General features: G+C 40.7%; 1 protein-coding gene across 3 annotated transcripts in view; it reads left to right on the top strand.

The window, feature by feature from the left end:
* vcana (versican a) overlaps positions 1-17,103 on the top strand; it is a 44,842-nt gene that overhangs the window by 13,847 nt on the left and 13,892 nt on the right. For 2 of the 3 annotated variants that reach the window (XM_037531737.1, XM_017695574.2), the window contains exons 7-8: positions 207-1,760; positions 7,013-17,068. In XM_037531737.1, coding sequence (XP_037387634.1) covers positions 207-1,760; positions 7,013-17,068 — 11,610 coding nt within the window. The remainder of the gene's footprint in view (positions 1-206; positions 1,761-7,012; positions 17,069-17,103) is intronic. The other variant, XM_037531738.1, reaches the window with a different exon arrangement.

The raw sequence follows: 17,103 nt of genomic DNA, 5'->3' as shown, positions 1-17,103 counted from the left end.
ACAATTTGGCTTGTCTCATTAACTAATGTACAGTGTGGACATCTTACTGAGGAGTGATTAAAATGAATTGCACATGTAGCAGTTTGTTCACAAGAAGGATAGAAATGTGTTTCTTGTCTGTCCTATGTTTGTAAACTGCTTGGCAATTTTTGTTTTATTGGAGTAGATTACAGTGTTTCAAACAGTATTTCTATGTTTACCTGTAGGTCGTGAGCTTCTATTGAGCCAGACAAGTTGGGTGGATGTCACAATCCAGGGTGTTACCACCACCTTGCCCACCACAGCTTCCTCAACCACAGCCCACGCTACCTCCCTAGAGCCTAGACAGTCAGATGACATAGACAAAGCCTCTGAAGAAGTTTCCACAGATGACTATGGGTTCCAGATCCCAACAGAACCTCCTTCCATGTTTTCCACCAGCATGGCCCCACCAAGTTTTACACAGGCCTCAGGCAGCTCTGAGTCACAGACTTATCCACATGTAGCAGCTGTAACAGTGGGTTTTGAAGAAGATGACTCAGTGATGACCCTTCCAGATTTTACCATTAATGAATTTGGCCCTAAAAGCCCAGATGGGTCAGAAGCACAAGGTCGTGGAGATGTAGTCCATGTAGAATCTACTGCAAGTCCTGATGTCATGGAGACACCATCTGAAGAGTCAGAAGATCACAGTGTAATTGAAGTGGGCACAATTACACCAGATGTTTTCCTCTCTGCATCTCCAAGCACTAAGCCCATGTTTGCAGTAGGAAACACAGAGAAGGCTATAGTCGAGAAGGTCACAGCAGATTCAGTCTCTAATCTTGAAGAGATGACACCAGATATGTTATCTGTCTCAGAGCCCACAAAGATGATTATTGTATCTCCAGATTCTGAAGATGCTTCAAAGTCCAATACAGAAGAAACAATAGAAGTTACAAAGCCAACAATGGAGAGAAATGCTTCCAGGATGAGCCCTGAAGCATCCTCAGTGACTGAACCAACCACCACGCAGGATGATCACCACACTTCACCCCAAATGCCGGTGCACCTACTCTCTGGGGTTTCCCAGGAAAGCAGTTCCAGAAGAACCATGGAAACAGATGATGCCGGTTTCCCTGGCACCACAGATGTTCAACTAAGTACAGTAACACAGATAACTTCTACAGAGGGACCTGAAACTCCTGAGTCTCCTGACTATGACGGAGTTGAAAAAGACACTGAAGGTCCACCCTCCATTCAGACGACCCTCCAAGAGGCTGTTACTTCAGATGGAGAAGCGAGCTCTGAATTCGAGACCACAGCAGTAACTACTGAGGCCACTGTCACATTCACAGCTTTTGTGTGCAACACAGTGTCTGGCTCAGAAACAGAAACAACCACCCAAAAAATGGAAGAAGTAACACAGTCCATCAGCCCTGAGGAAGACAGCTTATTGCCCTCAGTAGATAACAAGTCACCAGAAGGAACTGAAATCCAGGAGCCTTTTAACACTCCAGCTCCGTCTGATGTGACAGCATCCACAGTTCCCATCCCAAGTGAAACACTACCTGAGGAATCAAGTGTGGTAATCATTGAGGAATCACCAGCAGGTACTCCAGATGCTCTTACAGAGACAATGACAAAAACGGATGGCACAACCAACGACACTGATCCCGAGCATATGCCACTATTGACTACTTCTCCTGCAACAAGTCCCAAAAATTGTACAGTGTCCCCTGATGGCCTGTCTGTCCACGTGATCATCATTAACGTTGAAGATACGGAACAGAATGATACAGGTAAGGCCTTTTTAGTACTGTTTTTTTTTCTGATTTTATTCTGATGCTCGTGTATCCATAAACTTTATGAATATTTGTTGCTTTGATGGTCAATTTCTTGTGAATTCTTTCAGAGAGAGACATTTTAGTAAGTATATGGATCTATTAGAGGAAGACATTTAAGTACAGTATGTCTGTTTTTAGCAATTTAGATTTATAAACTTAAAATGGAAGCCCACCAATTTCTTCATTCCATACAGTTCTGCAAAACTATTGCTGAGAGGTAAACAAAGTCATTTGGAGTGGTTTGAAGTGAAATGGTTAGTTGAAGAGAAATTTACCAATTCAGATTTCTTTACCGTGGTGACGATAGGAACCAGGGGATGTGATGTCTACAACACAAATGTATCTTTTTTAACTATCCAGAATGACCTGTAAGCCTACATTTTCCTTAAATCTTTTGATGTATAATTCTTTAGAGAGCTAGTTTGGTAAGATGCGTGAGCATAATGTAAAAGCAGTCCAGTTTTATTCCCTAGAACTGTACAATTTAGCCAAGAAATATTTTGGAACCATTATTTTTAAAAGTGCACACTGGCCTTGAACCTCTTGGCTAACGAACCTCCTGCTATGAATGTTTTAGGCCAAAGCCATTTCTCAAAATTATTGTGAAACGTCGCAAGCATTGTGCAATGTACTTGTTACCATTTCATGTAATAACTTTGTGACATATCTATTAGAAGCGTCAAGACGCCTGGTTCCTATCATCACCACTGAGAACAATTCTGACTTGGGACCTCTAGAAAGCCACGTTTTATATCAAACCACTCTGAATGACTTTACATCTTAATGTTTTGATTATGCTGACATTTAGGAAAATCAGTGGAATTCCCCTTTAAGCAATTATGGAAAGGTTGTTACATTTATTCCAATTGTTGAAACTGGAATATATTATACAGTGTAGATATAGCATGACAGTGCTGTCCAGGGTGCTGAATAACTGGTATGTCTGCCAAGTTCAGCTTATAGACAACGTCTCTCATACTGAAATAGAACTGACATGTGCCAATGTTGCGTGTTCCCTCTTTACTATGTACAATGCATTTTTTAACAGCTTTTAATTCACTACTTACTGAGCCTTATACACAGGCCCAATTTTAAATGTAGCAAATTTTAGTAAACAGTGTTTATTATGTATGTTTTTATAAACATGTTTAAAATGTTTTATAGTTTTGTTATTTTCTTTGAATTTAAGTCTTCTTTGACCTGTGGTGAAGACTGCTAAGAGGGGGGCAAGCATGTAAAATTCACTATGGTGCTAAAGACCTGATTTAATGAGGCTTCATTGTATTTTTTGTGTGTCATACAGAATAGGTCTCTGAATAGATGTCTCCACATGGGTTCTTTATAAGTGTGCTTTGTTCCGGATATACTGAGATTAAGCAAAGAGTTCTTTAGACTTGGCACTTTCAAGTCCCTCTTCTGTTCACTCTCTGTGTGAAACCACTCTTAGCGGCTTTCAGATGAGGATCCTGCTGCTTTGTTGTTTGTTCAAGAAGCAAAAAAGACTGGCATAAGCTTGTCTCCATTGAGAGTGATTTGTCACCGATCAAGTTGTTTTCACACATCTTATAGGATGAACTACATGTGTTTCCATATGGAAAACTGACACACTATTGCTACAGTTCCCTGGTTGTAAATTTACTTCAATTTTGTGTAGACATACAGATGATTGAATTGACTTAAGGCTGTCTATGTTAAAAAGAAGCCTCTGGAGTTGAGGTTAGTGGCCGAAATAAATTTTTTTTCTTCCATTAAAGAATAAGATGTATTACATTGGAAAACAGTTCTTCTCATTCACGTTGCGTCAACCACATTTAAACAACAGCTGCTTTAAAATCAGCCACTTTTGAGTGTTTATAAGGAGCTTCTGAGGAAACTGACTGTGATTTTAGAATTGAACATATGTTATTTACAGCTGTAATAAGCTCTAGATTTTTTAGAAACAGGTCGGTTGTTTAGTTGAACTGGTGGTTTTATGAATATATTGACATCTCTAGTTGGCATTCGCCCATTGCTAGCTTTTGCACAGGTGATGTGGCATCTGTTTTTGGCTACGACATCAATGCAGTCTGGTTAAGGCCTGTGGATGAAGGGACTCCACACCATAGGTTTTCTCTACTTTCTTTCCCAGTGTCTAGAGGCTTGGCAGAGAGACATCTTGGCCCAATACCTGTATAAACACAGATGCTCATTAGCACAGTGAAGACTGGGCGCCACAACAAGGCTGATGTCACCTCCAGAGCAAAACCTCTTCTCTCTGTAAAGACAGCTGAGCAGCCATTGCCTGGCGTGAGTGATTATTGGCCCTTTTTTATTGGGCCGTGACTGGATGTGCTTTAGGTATCATAATCACTTAACCAGATTTAGACTTGCAGAATACAGAACCATGGAAAAATGTGTTCCATCCTGTGTGGCATCATTTTAAGAGACATTTATATTCATATTAAGAGTGGAATGAACAGTGAATTTATGGTTATTGCATGGAAAATATAGCAATCTTTTATACTGTTCATGCTACTGATTTAATACAACAATATGTCTATTTATTGTATAATTTTAGTGCTTATTTGTATCTATTAATCAAGAGCAATAAATATTTAATAAAATAAAAAATATTAAAAGTAATCACACTAAAGCCTTTTTTAGTTAAAGAATAAATAAAGTAAATAAATTATATATATATATATATATATATATATATATATATATATATATATATATATATATATATATATGGCTTTACAATAAGAAACTGCAAGAATATGAGAAGTGATTATGCAGCTTAAGCAGTCCCCAGGTGGTTGCTAGGGTGGTAGAAAAATAGTTATAATGGTATTTAAGGTGGTTGCTGAGTTGTTCAAAACCACTTGCTATGTTATCCCAGGTGGGTGCTAGGTTGTAGCTTTGCAGTGTGCAGACACTTCTTTTCAGACTGTCAGTTTAACATCAGTACTCAGTTCATCCTCTGCAGAGTGCAGAGTCTCTGCCACAATATATAAGACAACCAAGTTTTGGTCACTCTCTTAGCTAATGTGGTCACTCTGCTACCTACCTTAGCAATGGAACTGTCACAGCAAATCACACAATAACAGTTAATGACTGCTGCTCCAATAATGCTCATTTCTGTTTACCAATCTACATTATTTGAGGGTGCACCAAGGCCTGAAGTAATGACTTGAACACAAGACTGGATTTGTGTAAGCCTGGAATACTCTGCCTAATGAGTTTGCTACACGCTGTTTTATTTGACCACTGTTTAAACAGATGCATAATATTACAACAGCACGTTGGTCAGCATTCAGCAGCTGAAGGTTGAGCAATGAGGGAAAAGACAGAAGACAGAAGGGAGGAGGTACTAAAATCTGTCTTACCAGACTCTGTAGCCTGAAACAGGTGTCCTCATCTGTAACCTCTGGTCTTGCAGGTGTTCCAACTCTTAGCCACTAATCTGGCGAAAGCCCAGCTTATGGGAAATGGGAAGTGCTGGTAACTGTCAGCTTTGAAACAGTGTTCAGTAGAAATGTATTCAGTGTGTGGTGAATAAATAGTGGAATATGTGTGTAATTGCATGGACTGTGAAATTGATTATATGAAGTAGATTATTATGAATATGCCTGGTTAGTGCAGAAAGGTTAAGCATGGCCATGTTTTCTGAGACTGCTTCCACTTTGGGCAGGTCTACTGACATCAGCTTGGTTGTTTAGGGATAGATCACAGAGGTGCTTGTTTTTGGGCGTTATTTGCAGAGATGGTCCCAAAGGGATGCAGAAACATGTCTAGGCAATTCATAGACAATAAATTATTGTATGGGAACATCATCTCGTGTCTTACATTTATGACTCATGACTTTGGATTTAGTTTGTTTTTTTTTAGTTTAGATGTGGGGAAACAAACAGATGTAATCAAGACTGTTATGGCCTGTGAACGACTTGTCTAGGGGTTCTAATGAGGTCACATGAAATGAAGGAATGATAGCAAACTCCCAAGCAAAACTTTGGGTTATGTATGTGTCAGCACAGGAAAGACATCAGGGTGGGCTAATGCCAAAATAACAAACAAAACTCAGACCTAACAAGAGATATGAGGAAACTAAATAACCTAACAGACAAGAAAGCAAAAATGTACAAATTTCCCCCTGACGTTGTTACTGAACCAAGAAAAAAACTGTAAAGAAATAGAACCCACTTCTACACCCTGACTTGTCATTAAATATGTAATACCGTTGCATGCAGAAGTTTGGGTGGGTCAGATCACATGTTTTTTGATTTTCTAAGTGAAACTAAATTAACACATCCTGTTTAGAGATCACCCTTCTGTGTTTTAATGCACAGCAACCTTTCATTTGCTAAATTGAACATCCATCCATTTTCTAAGCAGCTTCTCCGTCAGGGTCGCGGTAAATTGAACATATCAAAAATAAAATAAAATGTGGTCTGTGTGAAATATATAGTACATTTTATCATTTTTCCGCTCAAATAAGAAGAAAGTCATATTTAAGTTTGTTCCTTGTGGTGGATTGGCTAACTTATTTTCTCTTACAAAATCAACAAAATTTCCCCAGGGGTATCGAACCTTTGCATATGACTGTGATTGCTAATGCTAAGGATGCTTGTTCTGGTAACAACTGTCTTTTCTTTAAAAATCATGAATTGTGATCATTGGAATTACTTTTCTCTTAAAAAGCTCAGGTAAAAGAAAGAAGCAGGCAGAATAAAGGGCTGGGCAACAGACAACAACATTAAAAAGGTGCTAGAGAGAGAGAAAATACGACTTTGGATGTTATATGCCATAATTATGTAATTATATAAATAGTTATATGTTATATTGTCATAATTATACATTTCCCAGTATGGGCATGTATCTTATGAATGATTATGTGAAAAACTAACATTCCGAAGATTCTCTGAAGCCTTAGATGTGTGAGTTAGTATCAGATGTGTTTCTAGTATAGATGATGACGACAAGAGCTAGCAAGAATGAAAGCAGCATTCATTCCAAGTGGCTGACCCCTGGGGACAAACTAATCTTGCTATTGTGCTCGCGCACTGTCCTTGCTTTTACTTTCAATATTGTCTGTCTTGTGTATGTTGTCCCAGATTCAATTTATGTAGAAAAGAAGTAAATGAGAATAACAAAACGTCAAGGAATATTACTGATATAATTTATTTGATTTGATTATATTTTCCTTTTTTATTTCTCACATTCAACAGCTGACGTGGACAGTTTACTGTCTGGGGGCCAGATCCCTATGATTCCAGAGCTACCTGATGAGGCCATTCCCTCCCCTGTGGATGGTGAGCCTATTCTGAGCAGTGAAGATTCTGCTCATGACTTCGCCTCTCCTACTGTCACTTCCACACCTGCACTCAGTTTCATAAATGGCAAGACTGAGTTAAGCCTTGAGCCCAAATATGGGACTCAGGAAGAATTAAGAGGAGATGTATATGAGAGGGTGTCGCCCATAGTCCACAACATAACACAACCAGAAGAAAAAGAAATAGAATCAGTGGTGCCATTTGATTACACGCTGATAGAGACTGATACAACACCAGATCAGTCTCTCATGTCGAGCCAAGATGTATCCACCCCAGTGCCTATTGTCTTCAGCACACTTGAGCCAACATATGATTATGGTGAAGAACAAAGAATTGTGGAGTCCACGCCTCCATCACATCTTGTGTCAGATCCTGAAATTGAGACACTCATGGGTGAGGGAACCATTTCACCAAGTATACCATTTGGGGCCTCAACTGAAGGGTTCTCAGCAAAACCACATCAGCCTTTAAAGGAATCAGAAACTTCAGATACTTCTATGGTGCAGAATGTTACACTGCTGTCATCAACAGCAGCTTCTGCCACTAAAGATCCTAACCAGGTGGACACAAGTGTGACCATTTCTGAGGCTTCAGCAACTCCAGCAGCTATACCTTCAAAACCAAAAGAGGACATTGTGTCATCTGTTTCTTTCGAAGAAAGATCTCCAGATGACTCCAATTCTACCCAAGTTACTAATTTTGAAACAGTGGAGAAATTTCAAGAGAGCATAACAACATCACTGAGCAATCACTCAGCAGTTGAAACTGTAAATGAGACGAAAATACTAAATCATACAGAGTTGACATCAAGCACAGAAAAGCCATCAGTTGCTTCCTTCACTGACCTGGAAGAGGCAGTAACAGTAACATTCTCTAAAGAGGACAGCATCTCAGACCATCAGACTACCAGCTCTGAGCGTAGTGGCCCAACTGTGTTTACTGTATCTCAGTCTTTGCCTGCTACTTTCCCATACACATCAGAGGCTGAAATAAAAGAGACCTCAACTCCTTCAGTTGTGGTGTCAGATATTACTACTGAAACCAAAACATTTATTATGTCAGAGGACGAAGGATCAGGTGCCCAGACACCTGATTTATTTTCTACAAAGGACTATACTTCATTATATGGCTCAGTCACAAGTACATTTGACACTGTGACATCAAACAGACCAATTATGGCAGAAACTGTGAAGTTCCAAACAGAAGCAACATCAGTATCGGCAGAACCATCAAAGATTCCTTTTATTGATTCCTCAACAATACATTTAAGTGATAGGTCAACTGAGATATTTACACCAGTGACTGTCATAAGTACATTTCCTACAGAGGAGAAAGATAAAGTGATGCCAGGTCCAAGCTCAGAAACAATCTTTCCATTTTCTGACACTGATGGCTCAGGTGATCAGACTGAAGAAATTTTGACCATAAAATCTTCAACAGTTCTACCACTGTATACTACAACTACAGCAGATCAAAGTGTCACCAAAACAGCTACTCATGTGGTCCAGACAGTTGATGGTACAATGTCATTCCAGCTGCAGCAAACATCCACATGGGATAAATCAGAGGTGCCTACTTCAGAGGTCATGGAAACAAGTTCAGTGCTGCCCTTAACAGATGCTGACATGTCGAAAGAAGGGACAACTGAGACACAGAGCAAGGTCTCGACTGGAAGCACAATAGAAGAAGCATTTATGAGTGTCACCACAGAGCAAGTGCCACCTTCCAGTATATCCACATATATAACCACAGTCTTATCTGAAACAGACACTGCAGATGTGAAAACAACTGCAACCACAGTGATGCTTACGGAGACAACAACATTACCTGTGCATTCTTCACATCAAGATTTAGGTATGTCTACTGTTTCTCCTTTGGCCTTTGCAAGTAGTTACACCAGCAAGGATGCAACAATAGAATCAGAGCAGACTGCTAATACTTCTAAAGATGCTGTGAAAGGCACCACCATTGCACTGGATCTAGCGACAGAAGAAGGCTCTGATGATCAAAGTTCTGATGTTCTCACAACAAAGCCCCCTACTGAGGTACACACCGCAGTATCAAGTAAACAAAGCATGACGTCATATAGACCCACAATCACAGAGACTATGATGTTCCAAGCCGAAGCAACATCACAGCCTTCAAAGCCATCAGAAGTGCCTATTATTGATACCTCTGAAATAATGTTTTCCTCAAGCGCAGGTGAAACATTTACTGTGGCATCCACAAGCACTGACTCTACAATGTTTAGTACAGGGGAAACAACAAGCCAAGTTATGCCATCGAGTTCAGAGTCATTTTCCCTCTTTCCTGAGCCAGAAGGCTCAGGTGATCAAATAGATGAAACATTTACCATAGCCACAACAACTCTTAGCTCATTGCATACTGAAGATAAAGGAGATACTTTCACTTCTACAGCATTATTGGATGCTACAGCCTTAGCCCAGTCAGAGAGCACATCATTGGAGAAGACATCAGTCACAGAGTCAACTACGGTCTTGTCTACACATGATCTTACTGGAGACCAAGAAACTACCAAACCACCCACCACGTTGAACACAAGTCATTCATTCACATTCAGTTCCACCCTATCTTTGACAGATGAAACAGTAAAATCAGAATCTTACCATGTGAAGGAAGCAGAAAGTGAGAAGCCATCTTCAACTATAACAAGTGGTGATATCCCCTCAAGCTTACTGCTCTCTACAACATTCACATCTGATCATAGTACAGCAGCACCGATATCAAGCCATATAACAACAAAGTCTCACTTTGAAACCATTCTTACTACAACAGAGTCACATATGACAGGAAAGCCAGTGGACATTAGCCATACTTCGACAGCATCAGTGATACCAATCTACACTACAGTGGAATCAGCTAGTGCTACGCACTCTACAGAATCCATCATAAGCAGCCAAAAAACATCACAGTCAGCTGCATTCAGCCACACCGCAAGTGAGTCACCTATTCATTCTTCAACAGAGTCAGTTACATATTCAACTGCGCCTATGCTTGGAGATTTGCACACTACAACAGAGTCAAGCAGAACTAGCCATTTCAAAACAGAATCACCGCTCAGCGCTACAGATGTTAAAAGCTCAGCTATACCAACCTCAAGCATAGTTACTGAAGAGTTACCTGTCAGTTCAACGTCTTCTGCACTGAGCACTAAGCAAACATCGACATTATCATCACATGAAGGCACCACTGATGACAAGCCCTTGACAACTCCAGCTGCGGATACTGAGGCAGACACAAAATATGAAGAAGGCTCAGGAGATAAGCTTACTGATTTGCCTTTTGCTGTTCATCTGACGCCATCAGCCATCCCAACCAAGACAGTTTCACCTGCAGTTGACGAAACATTTGCTGCAGAATCTGATGGCACAACTTCTACCAGTACTAACCACACTACTCCTCAGTCATTTATTAGTCCAGCCACTGAAGAGACAGAGGGTTCTGCTGATGAAAGTGATGATGGTTCTGGTGATTTGTCTAGTGCTGTTGTTCTTGAGTCATCTCCTCCTTCCCAAGCTCCATCAACAAAACATGTGCCAGCAACAAAATCTGAGGCAGTTATTGAAACTGAGAGGACAGTGCATACAACTTCTAAAGAAGCATCATCAGTTTTGCCCACATCAACTTTAACAGGTACAGTACCTGCCTTTACAGTTGACGAGGTTGGTTCAGGGGACCAGAGTGCTGACATATTTAAAACTGTTACATCACCAATGTCTGTCATAAGTGATACACCATCAGGAATTAGAGATAAAGATGCCAGCAGCAGCAGTACACTTTTGTTAACTGATGTGTTCACAACAGATATCACTACTGTACCTCCAAGAAGTGATGAAGTCCCATTAAAAGAAACCACATCAACTGCAACTACTTCATCAACCACAGCTAAAAAACCTGTTTCTCCTTCAGCGAGAAGCACAACAATACACTCAACATCCATTAGCACTGACACGGAAGGATCTGCAGACTCAGAAGATGACCAGGAGTCTCCCCTGTTTGAAGGATCTGCTGAGAAGGCATCAGAAACGCCAACAACTGAAACCAATAAAGACTTTTCTGTAAGAACTGATGAAGCAGAAGTCACTTACTCAAAGAGCACATTAGATTACTCAAGTCTTGAAACAGCAACATCTACAACACTGTTGAAGTCTCAGTCTACTCCAACAACTTCTTCGAGCCCAGCTCAAACAAAAAGTACGGCTTCATCTTGGGAGCCTGGAAGTGGTGACACAGAGGACGCTGCAGGTGAAACTGAGGGAACTGAAGATGACGGTTCTGCTGATGTAGCATCTAGTCACATTCTTGAATCAGATCCCCCTTCTCCACCAACAGAAGTTGTAACAACAACAAAATCAGAGGCAGTTATGACAGGTTCAGACACTACTGATTCAAAGGACCAGATTAATTACATATTTACAACCATACCACCAACTTCTGTCATAGGTGTTACGATCTCAACTGTTAAAGAGAAAGGCACTACTACCAGCAGTTCATTTTCACAGTTAATTGATTCACTTGCAACAGAAGCTGATCACAGTGAAATATCTGTGTTCACCAGTTCACCTGTAACAGGCACTGAAACGTCTGCTAAAGAAATCCTAAAATCAACTTCAGTTACCTCCCTGTCTCCATCAAGTACAGGAAAAACTTCAGATTCTCACTTAAAGAGAATAAGCACTACCATGAATTTAATATCACACATTGATATGGAGGGATCTGGTGTCTCAGACTCAGAAGGATCTGCTGAAGATATATCTGAAATACCAACATCTGAAACAAATACAGAATTTTATGTAAGAACTGATGAGGCAGAAACTAGTGAGAAAAAGAGCACAGTGGATCATCTAAGCATTGAAAGTTCCACTCATTCTACATTATTTAAGTCTGAATCTACTTCAACTTTGTCTTCTAGCTCAGTTCAGGGACAATATATAACATCAACTCCAGAGCCTGGTAGTGGTGATACAGAGGGCAGTGCATTTGAAAACGAAGTGATTGAAGATGACGATTCTGGTGCTGTTCTTGAGTCTGTTCCTCCCTCAAAAGTGCCATCAACAGTTGTCACAACAGAAAAAACAAAAGTGTTAATGCACACAAGTACCAAAGAGGTGACATCTGTTCTTCCTACTTCAACTTCGATAGGACTGGTTGTTGAAAGGGATGATTCAGGTGACCAGTCAACTGTGACAAGCACTCCAGTGCTGTCAAGTACAGCTCCAACTCGTCTAATTTCAGAATACACTGACATGGGATGGTCTGCAGGCTCAGTCACAGATGACTATAAAATAACAATTTTTACAAAGAATGAAAGTGACATTACAACTAGTGACACTAGAAGTCCAACTGTAGAAACAACTACACAAAGCATTGCTTCCAGCGAGGACACATCTGAAGTTGAACTGTTCCACAATACCACACAGTTTACAACTGATCACCCATCAAACAATTTAGAGATATCTACTTCTGCACATGATTCTCTGACCACCAATTTGCCTACAGCTAGTACATTCACCGCATTGAATGAAGTCAGAATACATACATCCACAGAGTCAATGAGTTCTCCATCTACCATCTACCAAGATAGTACAGATAAGCAAAGTACTGTTATCCCATCTAGTAGTGAGATCAGGTCTAGTATGCCTAGCACAAGGCCTCAGGAAACAAAACCATTAACAAGCACTGTCATCATATTCACAGAAGAAATAAAAGATGAGGACAAACTTTTCTCAACTGTTACCGATAGCATGACAGATCATAGCACTAAAGCAGAACTTATTACCAAGGATGACAGGATAATTGATGCAGACACACAACCTTCATCACCTTTTGCCCCCACAATCATCACAGAGGAAGCTGCAGGAATCACGGCGGTCACCATGACACCACAGTCTTCCAGTATAATGGCCGAGGAACACGAAGGATCTGGAACAGACAGTGTTTTATATTCAGGGCCAGAATTACATGTGCCATTTCAGCCAACCACAGAAGGGCCAGGTGGTATAGAAATGTCTTCTCAGCCAAGCTCTCCATCAAGCAGCTCATCAGAAGAAGAGAAAGCAGACACAAAACCAACGTTGTCGATGGATGTCCTTGGTGAGAAATTTTCTGACCCATTAAAACATACAGAAACTGTTGTCACTTCTCAAACAACCACACATCCCATGCAGACTACCTCCCATATAAGGTTCAGCACATCACATCACACCACTCATTCCAGCACCAGCACATCCTTGCCTAGTCGTACCACCTTACACAGTACCCACAGCACACATCGACCTACATACACCACCACTCATCCTGCCTACACTACCACTCACCACACTATTACCAAACCTAGTCATACAACCACCGACCACTCTAAAGCTATCTCACATTCAATTTCTGCCACAATGCATACTGGATTTAGCACCACACAGGCAACTTTCAATACTGATAGAACATTCGCAACAGAAGCTACTCAAGTTGTTGTAACCACAAAGGACGTGGTGTCACCAACGACCATGGAGGCAACTGTTTCAAAGTCATCAACACTATCAGCTTCATTCAGTTCATCCTCAGAAGAGGAAGGCTCAAGTGAAGGCTCTGGCCTAGATGTACTTATTTCCACATCTACACCCCATGACATCTCCTCTGCTGCTGCAAGTACTCCATCTGTTCATTTGGAAACATCCAAGGAAACAGACTCTACTGCAGATGACACTGCATCTGCAACACCTGAATATGGAAGTATTCACCTGCCAGATGAGTCCACCATCTCTGACCAAACAGCAGTCTCCAAGGTCATAAGTACTACATTTATTAGCACAGATGAAGGCTTAGTGACAATTAAGTCAGATATTGTTGGAGAGGAGATTGACACTTCAACAACTGGTGATTTGACAAAAGCTCCAGAGGACACAGAAAAAACATCAGTGAAATCTTTTATTGGTGAGTCAGAAACAGGCACTACTTCTGATGTGGAGAGCTCTACTCATGATGAATTCAGTAAAGTGTCTCCTGAGTCGGACATCAATAAGGTTTTAGACTACAATGGTACAGCTAAACCATTTGTGACTACCATGCAGCCTGAAATGCAGACTAGTGACTCTCTAGCTGCAAGTATGGTTGGTGTTGAAACAGTCACACAATTTGACAGATATACCAGCGCACAAACAACTGTTAAACACACTGCAACCAGCATGTTGCCAACAAGAATAGTTCAGAAAACGGATGAAGTAACAGCAGAGACAGATTCAGCAAGCTCAGAGGGGCCATTGCTCGGTACAACAATAGCAACAAGCCTGTTATTATCGTCCACAGATGAAAGCTCAGGTGATGAGGCTATTGATGTGTTAAGCCAAGAATCAACAACTGTGTCCCCCACCTCATTTTCAGATTCAGTAGTGTCACCATCTAAAAAAATTCATCTGAGTGCAGTTAACCTAGGTTCAACCTCAGCACCCACAATAAGCACATCTTTTCTGTACAAAATGACGGTTACACCCAAGCTTTCTACAGACATCCTGGAAGGAGAAGGAGATTTGTTAACAGCAACCATTCCCGTAGTGGTGCCTATGTCCACTTCTGAAAATGAAAGGTCTAGTTCACATATTGGAACCACTAAGGAAACACTGCAGTCTACTAAAGAGATGCTGGCAGAGGAGGAAATTTTAACTGGTTCAGAAGATAAATTATCACAGAGTACACATAGGCTGGAATTGATAGACACATCAACTTATAGACCCACAGTTGATGATAAAACAAAGACTCTATCTTCTTCCGAACTTACCACAGTTGCATCAACAGAGTCAGGAGCTGGTATAACACTAGACACTGGTGAGAGCACATCTGAATCTTTTGTAGTGGAGTCCAAACCTGTTTTTAGTGATACTGAGACAACCTCGCAGATTGAGAGTGAAACTACCTTTGAAAGCACTTCACTACCTGAGACTAAAACATCTGTCACAAGCTCACCAGTCACCCTCAGCAGCATAAGCTTTGAGAGATCAAGTGTCTCAGACAGAATCCCTTCAGAGGTGTTATCCAGTACATCACCTACACAGCATTCCATCGTACTTGCTCTGACCACAGATTTGACTGATGGAAGTGGAGAAATATTTACTAACACAGATGAACGACATGTGCCAGAAATAACTAGTCTCTCTGAATTTGAGGGTTCCACAATATCTAGTACTCCAGAAAGCAAGAAAAAAGAAATGACTACCATTGTTCCACCATCTGATGAGATTCACACAATTATTTTGTCCTCGGTTACCACATCGGCACTTTTACAACCTTATGGCTCAAGTACTGGATCTGTTAGTGAGGAAAGTGTGTCTGGGCAAATTGAGGAATCTGTAACTCCTATAACTGAGATACCTATTTCAGAAACTATAGATCTCAAAACATCTTCACCTTTAATGTCTAAAGTGTCTACTGATTCAGAAAGCATTAAAGAACATATTGAGACTACAACTGCTGAGAAGTTAGCTGGAGTAGTAACAAGTGATGCGACAAAAGCTCTAAAGGACATAGAAACAACATCTGTGGTCTCTTTTGACAATACGTCAGAAACAGGTAGTACATCTGATGGTGAGAGTTTTACTTCCAGTGAATTTAGTACAGTGTCCCCCATGTCAGACACCGAAGAAGTGGGCTATGATGTTGCAACTAAACCCTTCGAAGAGTCAAAAACAGAGCTAAGTGCTGGGACCACTACTGAGCTTGAGAGTGAGACTGATATTGAGACCACAGCACGACCTGAAATGATGACTAAACACTCAGAACCTGAGAGGGAAACCAGCATTGAGACTACCACGAAATCTGACAGACATGGTGAAGCTCTGGAGACAAATGAGGTAACAGCAGAGACACTGTTTGGTAGAACCACATGGAAGACAGCAAGTCCATTACTGTCAACCATAGAGGAAAGCTCAGGTGATCAAGTTACTGAAATTATAAGCAAAGACTCAACTACCATCTCTCCCACAGTGTCAGTATCTAAAGAAACCAAGAGTGCCATTTACTCAAATGCAATCTCAGCACCCACAAAAATCACATCTGTTCTTTCTGAAAAGACAGTTACATCCCAGCCTTCTACTGATATCTTCTTAGAAGGAGAAAAAGACAATATTCTAACAACATATATTCCCATAGTTCAAGTCACCACATCAGAAAATGAGGAGCCTTCTCAACAATTTGGATCTACAAAACAGATGCCAACAGCAGAGGAAATTTCATTTGATTCAGAAGATAAGTTATCACCAACTACACCTAGACCCAAGCAGACAGATGTGTCAACTTTTAGACCCACAGTTGAAGATAAAACAAAGAACCTGGACGTTACTGAACCTACCACAGAGTCAGACACTGATGCACCACTGGACATTGATGGTACATCAGAACCTTTTGTAGTAGAATCCAAACCAGATTTTAGTTTCATTAAAGCTACCTCACAGTTTGAGAGTGAGACTGCCTTTGAGAGCACTTCATTACCTGAAAGTGAGACATCTCATGAGGGCCCCACAATATCTAGTAGTTTGGAAGACAACAAAGAAGAAGCCTCTACTGCAGCCCCATCATCTGATGAGATTCAAAATAATGTAATTTTATCCCAGGTTACCACGTCACCACTGTTACCACCTCATGCACCGGACACTGCATCTGTTAGTGAGGTAACTATGCTAGATGAACAACAGGCAGTTGGCCAAATTGAGGAAGCTGTAACACCTTTGACAGAGATACCTATTCAAGAATCAGTGGAACTGACAACATCATCACCCTCAGGAATTCAGATACATACTGATGCAACCTCTTCATCTGAAGATGAATTAGATCCAGCCCTGGTGCAGGGCTTACTCCCTGGTCCAGATGTGCAGAATATAACACCCACACCTAGAGTGCACACTGACCTAGGATACACAGTTATTGGAGAGGCCTTTGCTATTACAGGTATGACACATAAAATTATTTGAAATTATTTATCA

Source organism: Pygocentrus nattereri, chromosome 20, assembly GCF_015220715.1.
Source record: "Pygocentrus nattereri isolate fPygNat1 chromosome 20, fPygNat1.pri, whole genome shotgun sequence".
Classification (NCBI taxonomy): domain Eukaryota; kingdom Metazoa; phylum Chordata; class Actinopteri; order Characiformes; family Serrasalmidae; genus Pygocentrus; species Pygocentrus nattereri.
This window is presented reverse-complemented; position numbering and strand designations above follow the sequence as displayed.